At 39.0% G+C, this 25158-nt stretch overlaps 1 protein-coding gene across 1 annotated transcript in view; it reads right to left on the bottom strand.

Annotated features, from left to right (window-relative positions):
* vav2 (vav 2 guanine nucleotide exchange factor) overlaps positions 1-25158 on the bottom strand; it is a 177070-nt gene that overhangs the window by 2356 nt on the left and 149556 nt on the right. Inside the window, exons 8-27 of the mRNA XM_029515090.1 lie at positions 24074-24174; positions 16861-16960; positions 15667-15762; positions 11918-11986; positions 11647-11733; positions 10445-10533; positions 10210-10342; positions 9779-9793; positions 9317-9426; positions 9039-9140; positions 7870-7958; positions 7175-7188; positions 7017-7035; positions 6212-6339; positions 4575-4646; positions 4355-4416; positions 3947-4063; positions 3348-3435; positions 3126-3249; positions 669-823 (exon numbers count right to left, since the gene is read on the bottom strand). Coding sequence (XP_029370950.1) covers positions 669-823; positions 3126-3249; positions 3348-3435; positions 3947-4063; positions 4355-4416; positions 4575-4646; positions 6212-6339; positions 7017-7035; positions 7175-7188; positions 7870-7958; positions 9039-9140; positions 9317-9426; positions 9779-9793; positions 10210-10342; positions 10445-10533; positions 11647-11733; positions 11918-11986; positions 15667-15762; positions 16861-16960; positions 24074-24174 — 1770 coding nt within the window. The remainder of the gene's footprint in view (positions 1-668; positions 824-3125; positions 3250-3347; positions 3436-3946; positions 4064-4354; positions 4417-4574; positions 4647-6211; positions 6340-7016; positions 7036-7174; positions 7189-7869; positions 7959-9038; positions 9141-9316; positions 9427-9778; positions 9794-10209; positions 10343-10444; positions 10534-11646; positions 11734-11917; positions 11987-15666; positions 15763-16860; positions 16961-24073; positions 24175-25158) is intronic.

The raw sequence follows: 25158 nt of genomic DNA, 5'->3' as shown, positions 1-25158 counted from the left end.
TGTGGTGGCCTTATCCCATCCTAAAAAAAGAAAAACTATATGTACTTGAAGGCTACCTCGACTGTTGCTTAGCAACAACTTCTACTTGTTGGAATAGTAAGTGCCAATATAAAGGCTTTATTTAATGAGCATCTTGCTCAGAATCATAGATGATCAATATTTAATATTTTATTGTTTTTGTAAAACTCACAATCCTCCTAAATGTTCATTCAATGCAAAGCTCATGATACAGGAACTACCTACGCAGTGACACGTCTCACGTTAATTCAGGAGAAAATGTGCCGTCACTGCATGAACAGTGAATCTTTTCACAGTTTGCAGTTACACTTGATGTTAGTTCACACCATTATTAGGATGAAATGAGAGAAAGGGAGTGGCAGATTAAGGCGACCTTTTAAAGTATGTTTTTGTTTTTCATGAAAATGTAAGAAAAGCATTCTGGTTGTTGTGTGTTCTGCTCAGATTTACTTGACACTAATTTGTACACACCACACAATAACACAGTTGGGGATTAAGGCTAATGAAGAACATGCTAAGGAAAGCTGATTACTCTTTATATTCTTTACTGATTTGGATGTTTGTTAAATTAATGAAGGTGGAGACTGCAGCACCCAAAACACTTTCAATATGGGCTCTGGTAGAAGTTTGTACTTTCAAGCTTCACTCACTCGTCCGTTAGCCTCTCCTTTCCACCAGCCCTGGTCCCCACCAATCTTGCTGTAGATTTTGACGATGTCTCCCTCTCGCAGCGACAGTTCCCTCATGTCCCGTGCTGCAAAGTTATACCTGGCTACTGCTGTGCTGACAACCCGGGGAGTAAACACTGAAAATGGACACAATTAGAGCTTGATCAAGTCAGAGTTAAAAAAAAAAAAAAAAAGGATATCTTAATATATCTCATATCTATACGTTAACTAAAGTTATGATTTGTGTTAGAAACAAATAACTATCGCTAGGCATGAGGGACAGAGGTGAGAGCAAACTGGACATATTGATAGTAATTAGTTACTAAGATTGAGCAGAGGAAAGATGGCCAGTGCTGTGTTCAGAATGACACGGTATAATCACACACTGACAAATGAGTATGATGAGAAGGGACAAGTTGTTTGATCAAGGGAGAGGAAATAGGTTTTTCTTTTCATGACTTAATGAGGGAATGTCATTCTAAGAGGAACTGGAATGTTCTCATTAATGAAAATAGCAGCAAAGAGAACAAGTAATAAGGTTGAGAGTGCTGTGATGCTTATTATGAAATGATGGGTGGTGAAACGTGGGCAGACAATAGGAATGATAAGAAAATGGGGAAAAAAAAGGAGAAGTACCTGACCAAAAAGGAGCTGAGCTCTGAGAAGAGAAGTTGAGGCCTTGTGGACTGAGGAAGGAGAAGTTGTAGGAAGCGCAGGTGGCTGCTGCAAAGAAGCAACAAGAAAACAGAGGAGCAAACAAAGCTTGAAAATGTATTGAGGTGCATGCATGCGGAGCTGGAGCCAGAGAGGCAGAGGAAGAAATAAAAGAGAGAGCCAAATGCATTGAAGCTCTGCCTGCGGCTTTAAAGCATACTCTGTTCTTATTTTACATCTGCTTGACGATAATGGTTTTGCAGTCTGAAAACCACATTCTGCTATTGAAAGCGACACATATCAGTATATGCATTGATGTAGCGGCTTAAGAGACCGTTTAGTTTCAAATTTGGCAGGCAGGACTCAAATGTTGAATATAAACACAGTCAAACTATAGAACCTGAATGGGACCCTAATAATAAAAAATGGTAAAACCAGCCATCTCTGATTCTAATGGCAATAACAGAAATGGATGTGATTGGCTATGGCTGTTATAGTCCACTAAACAAACCCTTATATAACAAAGTACAATTATAGGTGTTCCAAATCATAATAGATTCTTCCAAATCCTGCCACTGTTTCCATGCCCACCTGCTGGGTAGCGGGGGGGGGGGGGGGAGCATGCTTGCAAACACAGAGTGAGAAATAAACGAAAGCACATTGTCTCCATTCATTTTCAAATTAGCCGAAACAGGAGGGAGACAATCTTGCCATGAGTGTTGGATCTTCCGATGGAGCGGACAAAGGCGAGCTATTGCAGGAGAGAAGTCAGTGCCAGTATTCATACAGTCAGATGGACAAAGAGGGCAGCCAACTCAGGCAGCCAGTCCAGACTTAGCTGACAAACTCTTCTTTTTTTTTTTCTGTCTCTCTTTATCTACTTCAAGGTTGCCTCTTTTTTCTGGCCCTTTTCCCCTCTGGCCTCCCTTCATTTCTTTTTGTATGAGTCAGGATAGTCACTGGACCAACAAGGAACAGAGTCCCAGAGAGAGGGGGCAGCCTGACATTTATTTCACACTCCCTGGCCTTCTCTACGGCCAAGATGACAGGGCATTAAATTATTAGCACTGTCACAATCATTCATTGAAGCTCTCTAATTTATAAGTTGAGATGCAGCGTCCTATCAAACCCTGAGCCAAACATTCATTCAGTCAATATTGCTTATCTGGGTCTTTGTTATGGTGGTGGAAGTTCTCCCTGGGGGATACTAAGGAGTTCCCAGGTCCGGGAGTATTTCTAATCCCCCTGGCATGCTGTGAGCTTACCAAGTGGTTCCTCCCAGCTACACGTGAGGCATCCAAATCGCCTGTCAAAACCTCTCTTTCAGGGCAAAGGGACATGAATTTGGAAGCCCTTTCTGGGTGTCCAAGCTGGCCAGGAAATTATCAAAGCAAACCAGTTGCTTTCAGGCCTAAGAGATGACACTGGGCCAAGGCCCTATGGGAGCTAAGGGTTAGATGTATTGCCAATTAAGTTCCACATGAAATACATAACATTTCAAGTTTTCTCCCCCAGAGCCTTCCTCAGTCTCCCTCAATTGCTGTTACTCTTACCCATATTACACAGTGTCACAGTGGCTTCTCTCCTCATATTAACATGAGCAACTCAGTCCTCAGAATTGCACACAATAATGTTCAACGTCATTCATTTTTGCTCGCCAAATTGAACCATAGGTCACGCAAAAAATTCACTGTAGCAAGCCACTAAATGTGGATAAGTGACGGGCGTGAAATGTTTAGTGTCATTCAGTTTTCTTCTGGAAACAAGTTTATTGGTTTGGCTTACCTGGTGACCGCGTACTGGCCCGTGTTAGTGAGCGTTCTCTTGACTTGTAGGGGTATCGCAATGTGGTATCTAACAACTTGAAGCTCTCTTTCAGTGAATGGGACTGATAGTATTCAACCAGCTCCTGTTACATCAGACAGCATACAAGGATTAAAAATTATGAGCTGCTAATATTTTTTTCCCCTGTAGGTATCTGTAACTGCTTTTGTACTTATGACTTACCAAAAGACTCTCAAACTTCTTGGCCTCAGTGATGTGTATCCAGCTGTCTTTCTCAATGACTTTAATATGTTTTACTTCGTCATTAAATCTGAAATCAGAGAAATTCTCAGTGGTGGTTACAGATTAAGCCCTTTTCAATAGTTTATCTAAGAACATTTTACTCTTACATACTCACTCAATTTTACTTTAGGTGCCATTATTGTCATATGTTCAAAAGTGTGAAATTGTTTTAAGGCAATATTTGTATATCTGAAGAACTAATAAACAGAAATAAAGTAATTTTTACCAGTTATGTGTGACTGTGGATTTTTATTAATTGAAATAGGCAGCTCCAGTAAGAACTCATACATTGTTTCTCATTGGGATGCATTCTCTCAGAGGAAATGCACACAAAAGCAGGATTTAAAATAAAAAGAAGAAGAAGAAGAAGAAGAAAAAAAAAAAAAAAAAAGCAATTACTGCGTAGTAATTAGCCAGAGCAAAAAGGTGCACTGAAAGAGCTGACATAGTCATCATGTGAGAATATTTATTTCCCATGAGATATGTACAGAAATCCTTCCCCTGAGATTTCCCTCTCCTGTAGGATATGAAATACTTACTTGATGCTGATGGCGAACCTTTCTGCCTCAGCTGTTCTTTCTCTGATAAGGTAAGTCCCACTGCTGTGGGATTTTAAGAGGTTGTCAGCCTGCTGGCGCTCCATGTTCCCTGCAAACCTACAGAGGTGCCGAGAGTAAATACAGCGACCCTCAGATACAAATTTACACCCTGAAATGGCACAGTGAAAACTTTGCAAGTCCTTGATATCAAACATCCATGTAGCAATTAAACTTTTCCATGTCAATGTGCTTGAGGTTAGTTTACTTACTGCATGAACATTAACAGACCTGAAGTGATTCTAATATAATGACCTCAAGTAATGATACTATATAACACGCAGGCCTTAACAATATGAGGATGAAATATTCACACGTAAGTGCACAACCGCCTTAAGTTACTGGTCTTACCACGGATATCCATAGTAATCTGCTTCCCTTGAGGATTGCCGACTCGATAATGACTGGAAAGGCTGAAACAAACAACAGACATGCCACATTACAAAACATAATTTACTTAAACGTCTCAAACAGGTAGTTAAGTTTACTCAAAGACAAAAACCAGGGCTCTGGTAGGCCCTCAGAACTTGCACATAAAGTTAAGGCTCCTAAGTGTGTATAGGTGACAAACCTTTGGGTCCAAACAAGGCTTTACACATGAACTAGGGAAGAAGCCACTTTTTTGTGTTTGTATCAGTTTCCCCTGAAAAATAAAGATGGGACAGAGACAAATCAAAAATATTTTACACAAATGCAAAATTCATCACACTATCTGAAAACACGCTGATAGAGGGTCAGTGTGGTTAAAGGGGATAAAGCAGAGAAAATTACTTAATCAGATACAAACATAAGAACCAAAAGAAAAAATACATTTGAAAATAACAAACTATAATCACATAATCACAATCATAATAATCATTTTTGCACATTTGCCCAATTGCTATTGTTGGGACATTTGCACCCACTAATGGTAACACCAAGAAAGTGGCTGGTTATCACTGTAACTGAATACTGTACACATCACATAATGCGATAGTGGTATGTGATACCTACCTACTTGTCAACTTAAGCTGAAAGATACTGTACTGCTACCTACATTAATTGATTTCTAGCTCGACACACTTCGATGTTGTATGGACAGATTAAACTGTCAAGCTGTGGAGGGATGACAGAACAGCTGAGTCTCAGTTGATGGCAGAGATTCAGCATGAGTGGCAAAAGTAGCCTGAGTCTGCCCCAGCTCTTTTTATCAAGCCAATTTCCCCACAGAAACCCCTTCAGGTTTGCAGGTAGTCTCATTAATGTTGAACTAGTACATCACTGAAAATACATAAATGCCTGCACCTTGCTCCTAGAAATCGGAACAATAATTGTGATACGGATGGCTGCTTACTTCTGAAGCAAGGGAAGGATGAAAAAAACATGTCAGTGTGTGGCAGGTTTGTGTTGTAAGGGAAATAACTTTTAATTCACTCTCACAAAACATAACAATAATTTTCGAACCCAGTTCTGCGTTAAGATAATTAATTTCTATGCCATTAAATCGAAAAAATGTATGTCCTGTAAGCTGGTGGGTGAATTCGCTCACATCATCATCATCAACAATCACGATCCAGATAGAAGCTGTACCATGCAAAGACATTGAGGGGGTGATGATTCATATGTAGTGAAGGCAGTACGTGGGCAGTTCTGTTTTGGCTACACTGGAGTAAGGGAATAGTTTTCCATAGTGTGGCAGTTGTGAGAAATAAAAAAGAAATACCAGTCTCATGTTTACATGTTAAATGTAAGATGCAGCCAATTAGTTTAGCATAGCATAAAGACCGGGACACACACAAAAAAAAAAAAAAAAAAAAAAAAAAATCAAACGCTAGTTAGGCTCCTCATGTATCAGCAGCTCTACAGCTCAGTAATTAACATGAGACTTCCTGTATTTGATTCACACAAAAACCACAGTAAAAAAGCAAAAATGTTTATGTGGAGTGAGGGGTTGGACTATTTCTCTAAGGATTAAATAAATTTGATTTAACGTGTTAATTACTGACCTTTGCCTGTGCTGGTTGGCCCATTTTGTCACCTTCAGACAGAGCCGAGCTACAGTTTAAAATCTTTTAGTATAAATATCCCACTGGGTACAACACCTGCCGTGTTCACCCAGCAATGATGTGAACATGTGCTGAAGTATAGAGAGGTCTGAAAATGGAAATAATGGTATTCCTAATTTCTTATGCCTATGTGGTCTGTGGTGGATGTAGCTGAGTGCTATACCTCCCACCATGCTGTGTCTGGGTCTCCCTTCAGCAGTTCAATAAAGTCTCCTGTCTGAAAACAGAGGGGCGTCTTTCCTGGAGGCGCTGGCGTACCGTGGTAATTCCTCACTCCCACCATCTTGGGACCTGGAAACAAGGGTACACAGTGCAGTTTGTTTGAGATATAAGTACATGGGACTGTTGATGATATTGTTAAAATCATGTCAGATTCTGCCAACATGTTTAGCTTGGCCTACCAAGAGACTGAAGAGGTAAATATATAATGTTATGTCTAAATTACACCGGACAGCTTCTAGTTGGGCTTTCCCTCTGTGGAAAGTCATGATTTTGGCTGATGTTTTGACATGTGAGTGATGTAGTGGTCAAAGATACGCACATTGTAACCATAACATCCTGTGTTCACCTCTGTTCTACGATCTTTATCAGATAATATCTCTCACTCTGTCCACATTACAGAGCAAAAATGCCAGAAAGGAACCAAAAACAGCTGTAACCTCACACCATGTTTTGTTCTCTCCAGATGGATTATTTGAAGGAAGGACTTCAGTCTGATTTCCCCATTGTGTCAAATGTTACACTTAATGAACATATATATATATATATATATATATATATATTTGCATTTCCACTCTCTTTGTTTGGTCAGGTATGGCTCATATGTAGCATCTTTTTCCACGAGATGGCAGTAGAGAGCCGTGCTGAGCAACAGCAAACTCTAACAAAGTGGTCACATGGCAGCTGAAAAAATATCCACTTTAACTGAGTCTTCCCAGACAATGTTGGATGACAGGAAGTGTTCTTACCTGATGACATTCCAGGTTCCTATAAAAATTTGAACAAATACAAAATAATCAATGCAGTTACCAACAACATGACATTACTTCCTTTAATTAAAAAGAAAAAATCTGAGGGAAATAGCAATTTAGAAGATGACAATAATGATGACGATAGTGTTACTCACCAGGTCATGTGGATCTGAAATGAAAGACAAACGCAACACACACCATTAGGAAGGATTCATAATAAACAATAAGAGCTGGTTAGACCTTCCATTAAAACAAACTTAGCTGTATTTATCTTGTTCCAGAGTGTGAAAGTTCAGATTTTTTTTTTTTTTTTTAAACTAAATCTAAGTTAAGTAGTTTTCAACACAGGCAAAGAGACCCCTTCCTGGGCAGCAAGATGAATCTGAGGGCTCCTGAGAAGATAAAAAGTCATATCTATGCTATAAAAAAAAAACAAACAAAAAAAACAAAAAAAAACGGGCACAGAAGTTGTTTCTTGTGAATACGTGGATCAATTTACTTCTTACTTGCCTTCCTGTAATAGTAGAAATTGTTTTCTTTTAAAGAATTATAAAATAAACTGGTTTGGGACAAGTTGGATTGACAACCTATTGAAAAGGCTGTTTTTTTTTGGTAAAATATGGTTATGGTCGTTGGCGCTTAACATAGAGGGAACCTTCAGAAGCCATTGACCCCTTTTCCTGCTGTTAATATTTGTGGGAAGAAAAAGATTGAAGCTCTCAATGAAAGGAATTGATTACTTCATTGTGTATGTATGCAATGAATTACACAGCATATTAATGTGCATATCAATGATGTATTTCAGACAACATTGATTAATAAACCTGATATACTACAAGAAGACACCTACTGATTTTACAGATGGTGATGACTTCCAGACACTCTTTGTGTGCTCCTGTTCCACAGCGAGAGCAGTAGTAGCCCTGGTAGAAGATGCCCCTTGGGGAGGACACACACACCAGTAATGCAAACAGGAAGCGTCTCAGACACAAATTAACTTCTTGTAAGTACAGCCCACAAGGGGACCTAGTGCTACTTAGGATAATTCAGTAATTGTAGTTACATAAGCTCATCATTTCCATTCTGTGATCCTTTAAAATCACAAAATCAACCCGCCCCATTTAAGAGCACGTACTCCAGGGCTGTATTTGTTACAGATCCTATAACAGTGCAAGCATTGCACTCTGCCTTGTTGAATAGTCAGTTCCATAAATCACAATGGGATCCACTTTAGCTGCAGCAGTAATTAGCATCTAGCAGGAAGTGAGAACGCCGATCCCAGCCTCTGCTGGCTCAGTGAATTTAGGTCAGCCAAGCCATGAAATTTGTGGGTCAATACACAGTGTGGAGTTTTGCCGGCTGACTGTAATAGAGGTGAAAGTGGTGATTCAGTGACACGAGTTATCCCTGCTCCAGTCGGGTAGCACTCCCACATGGGAGGAGGTCTGTTCAGGGACACAGTGTGTGGTTGTGGGAAGGGGAATGTTTAAAAATATCATCCATCGACCTCGGTGCCACTTACTGAAATACTGAAATATGAAGACGGCTGTAACACTGATGATGGGCCAAGTTAGCTTTTTTGTGATCCATGATGCATTCATGATGATATTATTGCAATTAATTATAATTGTGCTATTGTCATTATTCTTTTTTTCCCTCTTTTTTGGCAATATAATTTGATTTATCTGCCAACACATTGCTATTTGTGTATCATTCACATAAAATCAATATTTTAATGTTTAGTATCACATTTTTTCATCATAAACTGCTTCTGCTGCTTCTTCCACCACTGTGTTGAACATGGATAGACAGAACCTTTGTACCAAAGTTAAATAATGTGTCTTTAAGCACTGACTCCCAGTAAAACTGTGCAGATTCAACTAACATTAAAAAAAAAAAAACATACACAATTATGACAGACTACTGTTGTTCTTATTGGTTGCATAGGTCTGATACACACATGAATTAGTCAGAAGTTCTTCATTTTAGGATGTAAATGAGCTCTCTCAGGGTCGTTACCTCAAGAGCATCTTGCAGGCTCGACAGTTGGTATTCTTATCAAATGTGTGCATCTGGAAGTTATGCTGATTGGCTGTGGCTCTCTCTGGCTTGATGTTGGACCTGGACCAAAGGATAACAAAAGTATCATTCTATTGATCTGACAAAACATTTAATTGTGTTACATGTTCTTCTGGCGTTTCACTGGCATTCAGCTGCAGTTATTTTAGTTGAATTTTCAGGGAAGTTGGATACAGCCATGACAGTATTTGTTTCAAATACCATGTAATTGTACTCACATGGCCATTTCAAACTGCTCCATCCACTTCCTCTTTGTCTCCTCAGTTTTACAAAAGAACTGAAAGCCTTGCTTCCCTTGGAGGTGGATCAGGTAGAAACCATAAGACCACTGTGGAGATAAAGTGAGTGAAGGACAAATGGCGGAGAAAGATATGTGGATGACAATGTCAGACAAAGGTAGACAAAGAATCTTGTAAAGCCAGGAATATAAAACTAATATTTAATTACTAAGAAAATATAGGTAAAATGTTCATGTGTGTGTGAGCATGTGGTCACATTTAATCCACAAATTTAAAGATGCCCCAACATGCTTTAGCGATGCATTTGACCAAAAGCTGGAGAGTCGGTCGGTCAAAGAGCCAGTGGGTGCACGTGCAATCATGGCGTTATATAAAAACTCTGCAGCTAAAAATAGACCACAATGGGAAGATCAGTTAAAATAAAGGGTCGCTTCAGCTTACCATTTTTCCACTTGACTGGTAAGCATGCAAAAAGAAAGACACCAGAGAAAGACCCAGTTACACATGCAAACATGGAGAGACACATGCAGTTTCAAACCCCTAATAATAATAATAATAATAAAAAAAAAAGCCATGTTAGACACAAATGCACTGTGGTACGATTTCATGAATCCTAAATGACCTTCATTGCATTTACATGATCTTTCAAGCATGGGCGAGCACAATGCATATCTGACCCTTCAATGCATTACTCATAAGTATCTGAAATTACCATCAACAAGCTCCTTCAGCTCAAGGGTGGTGTTTGCAATGATTAAGCAGGATTTATTTTTTCCAAATCATCTGGATTAGCCAAGCTGCATTTAACAGATCTCACTGCATCATAGATTGTTCTTCTCTGTCTTTCCAAGCAATATGGACCATTTTCTTACCTTTTTCATGTCTCTGTTGTTCATGGGATCGTCGGACATTTTATATGACTGCAGTTCAATAATCTCTTTGAGCTCATAGCTATAGCCTTTCCTCTTGCAGACAATGACCACTTTATCAAAGAGGAATATATACCTGAGGACATACACACATTGTTTGATAGTTTGGTGGTGAAATATGTCACTAGTTGTTTTTTTTCCTTTTTTCTTCTTCCTTTTCTAAAGAGTTCGGACTCACCGGTCCTGTTTTGTTCGGTTGACGATGGAGCACACCTTCAGCTCTCCATCTATCTTTGGCCTCCCGTATTCCTCCAATTTCACCTGCTGCTTAGGTCACAAAGACACACTGAATGTCAATCCACTGCATGTTTTCAAATCTAAATTGAATTAGAAGCCATACAAAATTTTTTAATTACATTTGTATTTCAGACAAATCCAAATAGGAAATGAATTTTCCAATACAAAAACTATCAATTCCTATTCAGTAATATTTCCCCATCCACATTCTGAGGTTGTAAATGCTGGAAAGTAAGTCCAAAGTAACAGTGGCAGAAGAAAAACAAAAAAAGTGATAGAAGACAAGGGGAGAAGAGTGTGAAAGCAGAAAAAAATATGATAGTGAGTGAATATCTGCAGGTCTTGATTGCGCTCTGCAAGACTGAATGATTTATAGGGATGATTTTAGAGCAAAGAATGATGACAGGTGGAAGCTGGATGATGCAAGCATCCTTGGCAGATGGGAAAGAATAACGTGGATATTCTATAAAAAGGGTGACTGCTCTGTGATGCCCAGTGACTAATGGCTCCAAAAACCTGATGTCAGAGCCTGGTGGTAACATTTATGCTGTTGCTTTAGTTTTCAGACACAAAAGGATGTCAAATCTGGTCATTTAAAGCACAACAGAGGCTGGAGAATTGCGGCTTATAAAGGATGGCAAGTAACAAAATAAAAGATGTGATAAAAGGTGTGGATATGGTAATGCAGTGGTTGGCACTGTCGTGTTTGCCATTGTGGGCTTCTTATGGGCACTCAGGATCCCTCCTACAGTCCAAGGACGTGCACGTTTATGTTAACTGGTAACTGAATTTGTCCATATGTGTGAATGGTTCTTTTCTCCCCCCGATGTCAGTGGGGATTATTTATTTTATTCTACTTAAAATGGCAATAAGAGAATTCATAAATAATAATTTTAACCACTTTACAACAACATGAAAGCAACTGGTTGCTACTCCAACATCTGGCCATGAAATAAGAAAATACAGCCAGCACCCAATAGCATTTTCCGAGCGGAAGAGAAACAAAACACAACAAACAAAAAAAAAAAAAACAGACCCATGAGCAGAGTAAAATAGCTAGCCTCAATCTGCAGGAAAAGATGACCAAATGGCAGACTTAGTCACTTCCTGAAGTGACGGCCCCCAGTAGTTCACTGTACTTACAAGATTTTCTATAGAACTTTGAAATTCACTGATTTTCTTCAGTGTCTCGTTGTCCCTCTTGACTTCATTGATGTACATGGCCAGGTCCTGAGAGTGCAACACAAACACTCATCCAGTGTTAATGCAGAAAATCTTTGTGACAGGTGTCACATCATGGTGCATTTGCTGTACTTTGAGCAACAGATGCTGCATGAAACAAGTTACACAGCTTAAACCGCTGCATTATTTCATATATATTCATACACACACACACACACACACACACACAGACCTGCATAGCCTCCAGTGCTTCCTTGAGTTGTTGCCTCTCTGGCCGGTCAGTTGAGTGACTTAAAAGTTCCTGTGGCGGGAGATTATTATGATTATTAAGGAAGAGGTCTACCCCTGAAATCTTGAATCCTATGGTAATAAGAGGGACTTATAGTGAAAGATTTATTGATGGTCTTTACTAGGATTATGAATGTGACAGTGATCCGGCGCTGAGTTAGGCACGGTCAACAGCAACATACATCAAAATAAAAGACGAAGCACAAGAGAATGTTAACTACCATCCAGGTCTGACTGTTCCGTATGGTAACAAGATAATGGAAAATGCAGTCTCCTCTGCAAATCATATTGTCCTCGTGTACCCAGTCAATAACAGGAGTGTTACATCATTTTGATCTGTGACTGTTTGCTTCCTCTTTCCTCCAAGGGTTTATTGCAGTAATTCATCAAACACTGTTGATCCATTGTGATATATGTGTTTGGCTTTTTGGGGAAAACAACTAAACAAAAAGAACAAAACAAAACAAGTCCCATCAAATGTTGTAAAGTAGCTCTCAACTTTCTAGTACTCCCATGGAAACGTTAAAAGGCCAGAATACTGCAGTAAGGTGGACCAACTATAACAGGTTTTCTCCATGTCTCATCTCTTGGGTCTGACGTGTCACCAAAAAGAGGGAACCAATTTTCATAACACAAATTCAGCACCTATAGAGGTGAAATTACAATACACACTGAATATTTTGTAAATATTTTAAGATGGATGTGCTTTTTCAAGATGGTCTCTATTATCACTCAGTTCCAAGACAACAACAGCAAATATGAAGCATGTGTAATTAAATGTAGTTAATTTTTCCCATTTTTAGACCTTTTCCCCAGCAGCAAATAATGGGCAGATGGGATTTCAGAACAATACACAATAACAACACTGGAAAATCTAAAACCCCCTGCTCATTCTAGTATTTACAACACATTGTCACAAACCACAGTGTGTTGCTTGAACACAAGTGGCTGCTGCGATGTGAATACGGCATCATGAAAACATTGTAAACCCATCAAATATTCACGCCCTGCTTGAGGAAAATTACTTTTGAGATGGTCGTGCTGAATTCCCTTTATTTAAAGTACAGCTAAAGAACATAAAACATGAGGAGAGATGAGTATTCACACCATTGGCAGGACCATGGGCATGACTGGCCACACACACATACACACTAGACTTGTCAATCTGACATGCCCCAAGGCCACAGGATACAGCAGTGCCTTTCTGCAAAGCTGTGGGAAGCAGTGAAATGGGGTGCATTTAAACTGATTAGTGCACAGTTGACTTGACTTCAGTGCCTTGGTGAGAATGCAGCAGGAGTTCGACTCAAACAAGTCACAGCCATCTCTGTGTGGACCCACAATCACCTGGAGCAAACACCCGCCTCCCCGTCCATTAGGCGCCACATCATAAACTCATATGCTCATCCATAATTGAAATGGTGAGTCAATTAATCATGAACAATATTACAGTGGCCAGCTTTCTGTCTATATGAACAACTGGTGGGAAAAGGGGAGGAGGGGGAAGGCTGTGGATGAGAATCTTGGGCTGAGATGCGAGTGGTCAGACTTTGCTTAAATACATTAGCATGTTATTAATATGAACATCAGTACAGCAACGATGATTACAACCAACAGCCAGGAGCTTGTGATTTACATTTAAGAAACACACAGAGGGATTCTGTTTATGGACAAATGGTCAATGAATGTTTGCCATATAAACTACTTCTACTGCAACTGTTATAGCTGATGACAATAGTGAAAAAAACATATAAAAACTGTGTTTTTATGTTAAGTGTTAAGTGGCGCAAAGGGAGACACACAGGCAAACTGTGTTAAAAAGTTAAATGCCAAGCAGCAAGTTTGTGTCCCCCACATTCATGACAGTTACAAGTTACAAAGCCAGAAGTATTCAGACAAGCCACACAGTCAATGTTGGAATTGTTGGTAGATGACTTAGAAAAGCAACAAACACATTTTCATGCGACGAGGTCAACTGTCTGGAAAAGTATGAAATGACTGGCCAGAACCAGAGGAACAACTGTCATCACTTGGCTCACGGCGAGAAGAAGAAGAAGATAAAGAAAGAAAAAAACAAAACAAAACGCTACTTTGAGGACAGTTGTTAAACACTGGCTAAAATTACAGCAGGCATGAACTTTCACCTCTGTGACAAGGGTCTCAACAAAATATGAGTCTCACAATGAAGGAGTCTGTGTTTGAGCAAGCAAAAAAATGAGCGGCCTGATCCACAGAGCTCAAAACTCTCATATCTGAATGTTGTGATTACATCTTTAAAATTAACCTGCAGATAAAAAGCCTTAGAATGCTTCTAACCAACTGTGTTTGCCAGACATATTGCCAGAATGTGCAGAGAAATATTGTAGGAATATTTCTGGTCTGTCTTAAAACAGTAATTAATAGTTTGCTTCCCCTCAAGAGGTGAAGGATATGAGTGTTGAAATATTGAAATATGTTTTGATCTAATATGCTTTCTAATGTGTTTTCCACTGTAAGAAATTGGGGGAAACCTCCATTATCTTCAATCAGTGGATTTAAGGGGTGTGGAAACACATATTCCTAAATGAGAACTAATGCACAACTTAAAACTCAAACCAGTTTGGTCATTAAACCTCTACAGAAAAATAGTTGCACATGCTCTTTGTTACTTTGGGGACATTTTTAATCGCATGGTTCATGTATGTCTTGACTGAGTTGCATTTGAGTCCATTTCCATTATGATTCTCTGCATTTTGCGGTCAATCAATGCACCATCCTGTAAACCAAAGTAAATTTTATATTGTGGGGAGAATTTTTGCCATTTCAAACAAGGTTCTTTTAAATACACAAATTGCAATAAAAGAAAAAGGGGCATTTGTATTTGTACTGGAAAAGGGTGATTTAATTTATTTCCACGGAACAATCAGGATTTAACAACATTTGAATGAGAATCTGATGGTGGTTAATTGGACATTGGCTTCCGTTGGCAGACAGAAGATCCTGATCTTGGTGCTTAAGCTCAGTTTTTGGGACCATTATGATTATTTAATGTGCTAGGTTTCCTCCCAAAAAGAAAACAAACAAAAAAACTTGAACGACAGGGGTTGCAAATCAGGACACTGGTCCAAAATAAACTGAGCTGAGTTTGTGTACGAAACTGACTAAGGTCTAAAGACACACTTGAAAATAAACTGATCCATTAGACATTCAACTGTGTTTAAATATGATTATATGAAATATGATACTTTAAACACTTGTCTTTTGCTATTCGTCAAAACTGCAAGAGCACAGAAGGACAGGAGAAGTTTTTTGTGGCATCCTGCTTTGAACCCTGTCTGCTAATTTCCCCCCTATGATACATCAGAAAAAGTGTGGGGCACAAGAACCTATGATTATTCTCAACAATCAGAGCTTTAAATATTCTGCTTTTGGTTGTGCCTTTGAATGTTGAGGTGGATTATGTTAGTTAGGGCTATTGTAGAAACTGCTGTCCCAGTTGTCTACAGACACCATCATCAATGAAGAAACAAGCAACAAACTGCTTTTCAAAGGTGGGGGGGGGGGTCAGTGTTGGAAATTTAAAAGCATGTGAAGCATATTTCCATCAGCTTTGTTTCTAAAAGACATTTCCATCTTTGAAATCCATCTGTCTATTCAATCACATGGAGATGGATGATCTGAAAACAAATGACGGCCCAATGAGACTTTTCCTACCTTCAGTAGTAGGTGATACTTGAGCACCCTCTGCATGGGAACCACTAGGAGATCCTGCAGCTTGAACTTCCCTTCCTGCACTTTCATAGTGCATTCCTGCCGAACAATGGCACAAACAGCGAGGCTGTTATTACATATTACATAATGCCGCATTCTTACTCATAAGCATTCACTCGTGGTTTAATAATTCAATGTGTGTCGCTGCATTGCTGCTGCTGCTGCTTCCATCTATTCATTCGCTTTTCCATTAACAGCAACAAACCAAGTTTATTCTTCCAGGGCACAAAAACTCCGATCATGCAAACCACTTGTGAGACTTTCACTGTGGCTGCTGAATGGGAAATTCCTTCGACTAATGTGTACAATTTCATAAAATCTGTATTGTGTTTTGTTAGTAATTTCCTGTAAATTTTAGGATTGGGAGGTTCTTTTTGTAGTTTCTCTTGCTGTGTAGTAAACAGGAAAGCTTATCCTACTCCATAAACAAGGTTTCAGTGCAGAAAGACAGCAGGAAGTAGATATCATTTATGAATTTTAAATCATTTGTGGGATTAAACAACACAAGGCGATGCCCAACTAAAATCTGCTGTTCAAAATTCTAATTCAAATTCATCTTCAGTAGTATCATGAATTTAAAAGCTTCACTGATATGTTTGTAAATGGCATGATTTAACTGTCTAATTTTATCAGTATTTATGTTTGGTAACAGCATATTCTATCCCCATTAATGAATTTGTTCAATTTCAACATCATTTATTCAACAGCTTCTTGTACTTTCACACAGAGATTAGTCAGATTCTCTGATATTTGATTGGTTAATTTGCATAATCTCTCCGCAACCTGGTTACATTATTTTAGACAGCTTCTGTTGGAAACATTTCTCTCTTTAAAAAAAAAAAAAACAACAACAAAAAACTTTTCAGTATTGGAAAAAGAGAGAGAGGATTAATTCATTGTATATTATTTCTTTTGCAATAAATAATAAATTAATGGATCATATCCACCAACCATATCTGAACAGGTCTGTGGCACGATTAATTGGGGCTGTGTAGACAACTTAAAAATTTAATTTTACCTAGCATCATATTTGGAAAGGTGTTGTCCAGTATGTGGCCCAGGTGCAACACAGTGTGTGTTTGCTGTCTGTTGTGTAATAATAAAGATCTGGGCTACATCTGTGGTGAAGGAAATTACCTCGACTTTATTCTTGATGTCTTCACGTGTTGCTATTAGTTCATCCAGTGTCTTCTGGGCATTTTCCATGTGACTGCAGTACTGGCCATAGATCAACAACCTGGTGAAGGACAAAATTCAGTTTAAGTTATTCTAAGCACACTCACACAACTTATTTTGGTGACATAAACAACCAAAAGAGCTGGAAACATTTGCCCACATGATTCTGATGGCCATCTCTGGCTGTCACCACACCTCACTGTTCATTATTACAGAATATTCTTTTAAAGGCTTTCTACTACTGTAATGTATCTTTCCTTAAAATGAAAGAAAACATGGTTTCGGGAGAGTGGATCTGTTCGAACAGTCAGAAAGATAACTGGATTACTGAGGTGAGCAGAGTCACACCCTGACCCTAATCATGGAATTTGATGAACATCACTGACAACATCCAGACTGAAATAATCTTTAGCTCTTGTTGGCTAGAACAAGCAAAATCTGTAAAATTAAAGCTCCAGAAAGTTCTTCTGCAGCTGAATACATCTTACAAATGCCCGAGTGCCAAACCATAAAACATTAATATTTGTCAAGAGAAATGTTTGGCTTAGGCAGTGATTTTTTGCCTCTCTGCTGTGAGGGTGAGAGCTTGTGGACCATTCAAAATTGTGAATATGGTTAATAATCTAAAAATTTGCCTTCATGGGGAATACTGATGTGTTGTAAAAAACACAGAAGCAAAAGGAGATTGCTGCTTGACTCCACAATCACTTCTGAAGTGGTTAGTTTTAGAGGCCTTCAGGCAATCTCTGCATATTCATTTTAAGATTAATAATGCAATTTGAAAGGTCAGGCTGAGAGTCATTTGGCACTATAAAAGGGCAGTTAAATGAATATGTAAATAAATATATTGTTATTGGTAATATATGTGAATAACATAAATAAATAATGCTGGATGGCGATCCCAGGGCAATATTGGGAGAAGGGGCATTGTCTCTCACATACAACTAATGAAATCTGCTGCTTTATATCACTGCTTCCTCTTATATTGTCCTCGTGTACCCAGTTCCTCTTATCAGCATATGAGAAAAGGAGAGGGGGGGAAAAAAAAAAAAACCTCTTAATTTTCGAGGAGAGGGATATTAGTGCTGCATTCATTAGATATTACAATGGGACCCTGACACAGATCTGTGTGTTCAGCTGGGAAGGAGTTCAAAGTCATCTTGCCTGGAGGATACTACTGCACGTGGCACTCATTCCTCTCACCCACTCGCTGCGTCAAACCAGGTCATTGGAATGGATACTAAAGCACTGAACACCCCCCCCTCACTCCACCCCCCTGGTGAAGTTGGCACTCCAGTCTCTTAATCTGGATCTCAAACGGGGCGAGGGGAGCCGCTGAAACCTCTGTTAGTTCTGTCACGCAGATAAGAGCACCATGAGGAAAGGTTGTGTGGAAACTGAATGATCACATGGACTCTTCCTCCTTCCACTGCTTGTGTACACAATGTAAACAATTATATGTTACATAGTTTCTATACAATACTTTTTTTAAATAAGTGATAAAAATAAAGCTTAGCAAAATGTTGGTCCATCTCCTGGTGCATTCTGCTTTCTTAGTCAAAAGCATCTTTTCCCACTATCTCTAAGCTTGTTCTCATCTTTATCCAATCACAATCTGACAGTTGCCTTAAACCAATCGCATGTGAGCACTATCCACAAGCGCCATCCCTCATCCTTATCACCAGAATCTAGGCTCGGAAGGAAGTTGTCTCTAATTAGATGGACCTTAAACCTTTCCAGGATGATCCACCTCCTGCCGGGGGTCTAAGTCTTTTCCATTTTACTCCAAAATTCTCATTAACTCTTGTTCCTCTTATTGGTCTCTGCTGATTGAAATACCTGTGTGTGTATTTCTCAACATAATCCCGTTAAAAAAAGGTCCTCTTGTGGAAAAACACTGTTCTGAGCATGTTTCATTATAAGACAGTGAGAATAACTGATCACTGAATCACACTTTATGTGTTCAGTGAGTTGGACATGTAAATTCAGTGTCCCTGATTTCGACATTTTGACACATCTTAATATATAAAATAAGCTTTATTGAAAAATAATAAATGCATAAACTCAGAAAGGAGACATGTTCATATTTGGCTTCTCCATTAGAGGATTAAAATTTATACTGACAGAAATTCTTATTAGTAATTAGAATTATTTCAACATTAATACGAGATTTAGAGAATTTAGAAAAAAAATTCACAATATGAAATGTAAATTTATGTCTCCATTTTTAATATAAAAGCATCTCTTCAAACGAATAATTTTGCTCTAGAAATATCTGTAAATGTTAAATATGTAATTCAGTGTGATGTTTGCCAAGAGGTGGAGCACAGGGCAGAATATTAACCTTAAAAGCAGCATTTCTATAACACAAAGTTTTAAGAGAGCTATCAGAGATGATGAGTGAATCTTCACTGGGTGTTTTGACTAAAACTCCCTGCAGTGAGGCTCCATATCTGGTTAAACTGTCCCCAGGGGGGCAGGGGGGGGGAAGAAAAGTTGCAGATTAAAACTTGATCCACACTCGGAGAGACAGCTCCCCTTAGCTCCTGCTCCTCCAGGACGACAAAGTGATTGAGATTAATGGAAGCCTTGATCAATTAGAAGACAGCAGGCAGACTGTGCAGCATGGCGAGGATCCAGGGGTGCGTGCCAGGGACACCCATCATATAGCAAGTTATCAAGATATAATGTGACATGAAGGTCTTCTTTAAAGAATCTGTTCCAAGACACGAATGCAAAGGGGCTTCTATGAATGCAATAATCACTGCAGCAGTTTGAGCGAAGAAAACAGTGATGAGCAGGAGGAAGGTAAAGTGGCCACTCCGGAGGAAAGTGTTCTATAAAGGCCTTGTTTTACAATGTACGAATGACAGATCTCATGCGTTTCATAAATATTCATCAGTTTGATCTTAAGGGAAATTAGCTAGGGGGCAAAATTATGTTTTTCTCACAGCAAAAGCAAGAGCAAAAGGAAAAAATGTGATGTATTATATTTGTATGGTTATCTGACTGTGCTGAAAGGAAGGCCATCTTCTGTGCACCTGTGAATATGTGTTTTCATGTGGAACACTGGCACGCTGCCTGGAGCAAGTTCTCTGCCACCTGAAGGCTGGATTTGTGAAGTTTCTACGTGCAGCTAACACACCAGTGTCCAAACAAGACAGCAGGTGCTTTTGTCCCACAGTTTTGATTTTACATGAGGTTCACTCTCAGCCCTCTCAACAGCCCGGATGGGGGCTGCAGATAAGTGAGGAGGGGGAGCTGACCTGCTCTGTACTCTATCTTGGTTGTCTACTTCCCAAAATGGCAAGTTGAAGAACAACAAAATTATGCAGATGTAATCAAAATGATGATATGGTCACCAAGCTACAACTAAATCCCTGATAATTTCTCATCAGTATTGTGCATTTAGAAATTTTAAAAGTAAGGCAGTTCATGCAGTTATTTGTAAAGCTAAAGATGAATGACAGCCATAGTAAAAAAAAAAACAAACAAAAAAAAAAAAAACAATGTCGGCTTCCAGTGAATATATAAATTATGACAGCATCAAAACATGACACCCAAAATAATAAATCACGTGCAATAAGTCAATGAGCAAATAACTTATATTTCTCTGCATTTAATTGCACCCTTTCACCTGAGACTTGATGGGCTATAGTCAGAGGCTTTGTCCTCTTCCTTGAGACAGGCAGTGGAACAAAAGGCCTAATGACATGCAAGAACATTACACAATGCATCCACTCTTGGCCCAGTCAGCTTTAATTAGTCCATGACACGGTGACAGGTACTCTTTTTAATTGACACCTCACCTGGACACATTGCAGCTAGGTAACAACTCCTAATTTCCTGTTTGCTCCTTCTGTTGCTGCTTGAATATTTGCAGTCTGATATACTGTGCTGTGTACATAAGAACAACTATCACTCTGAATTTCACATCAGTAATTATAGTGCACATTTTAGAGGAGCTTTAAAGCTCCTCGTCAGCCTCTTGAGAGATTCACAAATATACAATATATTCACAGCAAACATTTGATTCAGAATAGTTATTAAGAAAAGCAGAGCAGAGGATTAATGATGAAACTGCTGCTCTTTATTAAACCCTCTTTATACATTTCAACGAACAGTCATAGTCTCACTGACAGAAATGGAAAGATGACTGATAAATTGAGATTTCTCACCTAAAGAAAACAACTCCACTGTGAAGAGAATGAGTTCAGGGAGAAGAGACATACAAAGTCACCTAGGGTCCCTGAAGAAGCTGGATGGGGCCAATTAAGTTTTAACTGCTAAAGACGCCCTCTGATGGATATTAAGCTTTCAACCTTGTTAACATCTCCATATGGTGTTTTTTTACACCACGTTCAACCTTGGAACTGCAGTGAACCAATGGCAGCCAGGGACTAATGTCATATAACCAAAAAGACCAAAGAACTTCAAGAGTTTTACTCCTTGTAAAAGCAAAAAATTTCACTTGTACTATTAGAGAACCAAAGAAGTTAAACATTGGGAAGGTAGTTTGTGAACTTGTGTGAGTACAAGCAGGAGGAGAAGCACAGCAGCAGTCGCTGAGCAAGAGGTGTTGGGATCTCCTTTTGGGCAGGAGAGTTTGCTGGTGCATTGAAAACTTGCTGTTCATAGTCTTTTCAGTGCCACTGATATCACTGTGCTGTGCTGGCCTATTTCATAATGAGGACACCGCAGTGCATTTTATTTCACAGAAAATGTGATTTTGAACAACTGCGCCAAGGGCCCTCTCCTCCACCCTTACTGGGCACCGTGAGCCAAGTCAGGCAACTGAGGAAATCTCCCTGCAAACCAGAAGTGACAGGTTGTGGAACCAGCTAATATTCTCTGACACAAGGCATTGGGACCCCCTCACCTGCACTCAGCATAGGCAGCACACAATATATGGAGTGAAGGCCTCTAATAGAGAGGCTGAGAGTGAGGCAATTATTAAGCACTGCAAAGAGATCTGGGATCCAGATAACTCCGGAAATGAGCCAGGGAATGTCACAAATGAGGATATCAACAAAAGGGTACTTAGATGCCCATTTACTTTATAGAGCTCCCTCTCTGCGTGTTTTTCCACTCAGCCTGGTCCTGGCTGTCTGAGAACTGAGAAGTAGTTGAGATAAACCAGTGACATTTTCAGCGTGGCATTCAGTTCAATGACAAGACAAAAAAAGAAAAATGCTCTTCCTCTTTTTCACTGATGTGGGAAAAAAAGATACAAGCACATTGTTGTAAAGGTCACAGGGACTTTCAAGCATAGATAACCAAATTATTTATGCTTAGCAAGGTCCTCAGGAAAATTGCCATGATGAGAGCTGTGCTATGTGAGTACAGTCCCCTGGTCAGTCTTGTTTATCACCACAGGGGTTCATAATGAGGCGGGTATACATGTCAATCACACGCTGATTCAGAGGAGATTCAAAGGCGGTGACGCACCAAATCTGCAAATCTAATGAATCTTTTTCTTAAAATAGACCCTCGACGGTTTTTGGAAAACATTGCTGAGGGAAAGTGTTCACAATAAATAATATATCAGCAAAATTAGTTTATGAATAGATTGTAAATGTTAGATATTTCTATCATAGAAGGAAGCCATCAAAAAAAAAAAAAAAAACAATCATGTCAACTGTAAATGAGATATGAAGTTGCAGCCTACAACTGAACGAATCTCAGCAGTTTTAAGATCTGATAGAAAGCCTTTAAAGAAACCATAGATTCATTCACAATGTTTGCATCTGAGGAAATGTGTCCACATAATTTATATATATATATTTTTTAAACAAATCTATGCATAAATAATATCATGACAGAAAATCATGAAATAATATTCCTGAGGCAGCCATGCAGAAACAAAATTGAGACAACCTGAATAAATACAAATCCAATTTTGAATTTCACTTTAAACTCTGGAAACAACGCAAAAATTATACTTGACCATTATGCTTTTTTTAACATAACACTCAAATAAATACATTTTTTACCCAGCAAAAAAAGTAGTTAAATCTACTACTCTACTACTAATTTTTGCTGAACCGTCTCTGCATCCTTGTTGGATGACACACTCCTGTGTCACGTCATTTTTATTTTACAGGGCCCTCTATGCTGAAGAAAGGGGCCTGCGTTGAGAGTGTTGCCTGTGCGAATTGACGTCACCAGCAGGAATACTGTTTCAGGGTGGAAAGATTAGGATTGGTGAGAAAAGTCTTGCTAAAATACATTACATATGCAAGAACGGGTTTGTTTACGCATAGTGAAGTGTGTGAGTCACTCTTGCACTAATGGCTGTATCATCCGAGGAGAGTGGCATATCCGTGGCTGTGTACTGAATCATAACTGGGGCCAGAACCTATCATTACCATCATTACCATTACCTATGAAGCAGCCACACACACACACACACACACACACACACACACACACACACACACACACACACACACACACACACACACACACACACACACACACACACACACACACACACACACACACACACACACACACACACACACACAGCAAGCAGAAAAATCACTGCTTCCCCTAAGGGATGCGAATTATCCACACGTTGCTCAGCAGCTGGGCAAGACAGAGAGCCACCTGAGACCAAACTTTGTCTGCCAGTGGGCCGCAGCTTTCACTGTTCAATTTTCAACGCAGTTTTTTTTTCCAGTGGAAATGTGCTTTTAATTTTGAAATGAAGAAGACAGGTGGCTGCTTTAGGATTGCAGGAAATATATATATACATATAAAAAAGTATTTAATCACTTAATGGACTGAGAATTAACAAGACACACAGAACTTGTCTGATAAAAAGACATTTAACGTTAAAGTGGCACTGGAAGGATGATTTTTTTCTAATTGAAACACTGAATGAAACTTGTGTCAAACAAAGTAGGTTAGATTTAGAAACGATGCATGACAGAAACCAGGCATACCAGAGAAAATGATTTGGCAGTATCAGGTGTAACTGACTGTGTTGTTTTAATTAGCTTATTTTTTGAGCAGTAATCCCATCAGCCCTCCCTGCAGCTTTCAGAATCAGAAAGCAAAGTAAAAAATTCACCTTTCCTTGCATGGTAAGGGGATTTTAACCCCTTTGTGTGTAACATAACCCAAAATGCACAATGTGTATCCAGATGCTATTGGAGTTGAGGTTACTAACCTTTCCTTGAAGTCGAGAAAGATCTTCCCGAGTCCACTTCCTCCACTGACCATTGTCAGGTCGATGGCTCGTAGGAGAGCGAAGTGGACTTTGATCACATCCTAAATAAAATCCCAATAAAAAAGTTTGGTTTACTGGCTTAATTCACATTCCTTCCTTCCCAGACAATGATGTATGCATTGAAAAGTCTAAAATGTTATTTCTTAGGACATAAACAAATGCGGTGTAATTGCGGTCTATGTTGGTGCATATGCAGTTTAAATATATTCACACTGTTAAGTTTGTGGAATATCAGTATTGTCCACTATAGTCAGAAATTTTCTCAAAGATGGCAGGATTACTCTTCTTTCAGTGCTTTGTGATGTCGTCAGCCTGAATTATCATTCCTCATTTCAACTGAGGTCATATATCCTCCTTAGGTCACTCTTGCACCATATTTTTTTATTGTTATATAATGAATAATATTATATATATATAATATAATTAATTAATTAATTATTGCATAAATAATTCTCTAAAGCAGCTTTTAGCAAATATTAATGAAATAGAAATAACCGTGTGACCATTGAGGACTATTTTCAGCACTGGATTAATACAGAAGCAAGTATTTCCAGCAGCAGCAGGATACTGTGTGTGGGAGTGACTTGAAATGAACTCCAGTCGCTGTGTTATTCTCAATGAAAGAACAGATCACCAGGTCGAGCGTGACTCACTGGTGTGTTTTTTTTTTATATTTTTTGGACAATAATGGAATATCTGTGGCACAAATAATCGCTTGTAAGTTGGATTGATCTATTAGCCTTTTAGACAAAAGGAAAAATGCAATATGTTACCAGTGTTACCAGTCCAATTGTAAATGGAATAAAAAAAATTCTGTTTACAGTGCTGAAACAATTAGCCAATAATGCAGAAATGTCTCTGTTTGATGAACCGTGCATTTGCATACAACCTGTTAACACCCATTGTTCTATGTATTCATGACACATCCTGTCATTCATTCAGCCATCCATACACATTTTGAATTATTCACTTGATGTGCGCCAATTCCAGGCATGCTGTATTGAAATCGTTTTATTTGCTTGAGC

The sequence above is a fragment of the Echeneis naucrates genome, chromosome 12, assembly GCF_900963305.1.
Source record: "Echeneis naucrates chromosome 12, fEcheNa1.1, whole genome shotgun sequence".
Classification (NCBI taxonomy): Eukaryota; Metazoa; Chordata; class Actinopteri; order Carangiformes; family Echeneidae; genus Echeneis; species Echeneis naucrates.
Note: the sequence above shows the minus strand (reverse complement) of the source record. Positions and strands in the feature narration are given on the sequence as shown.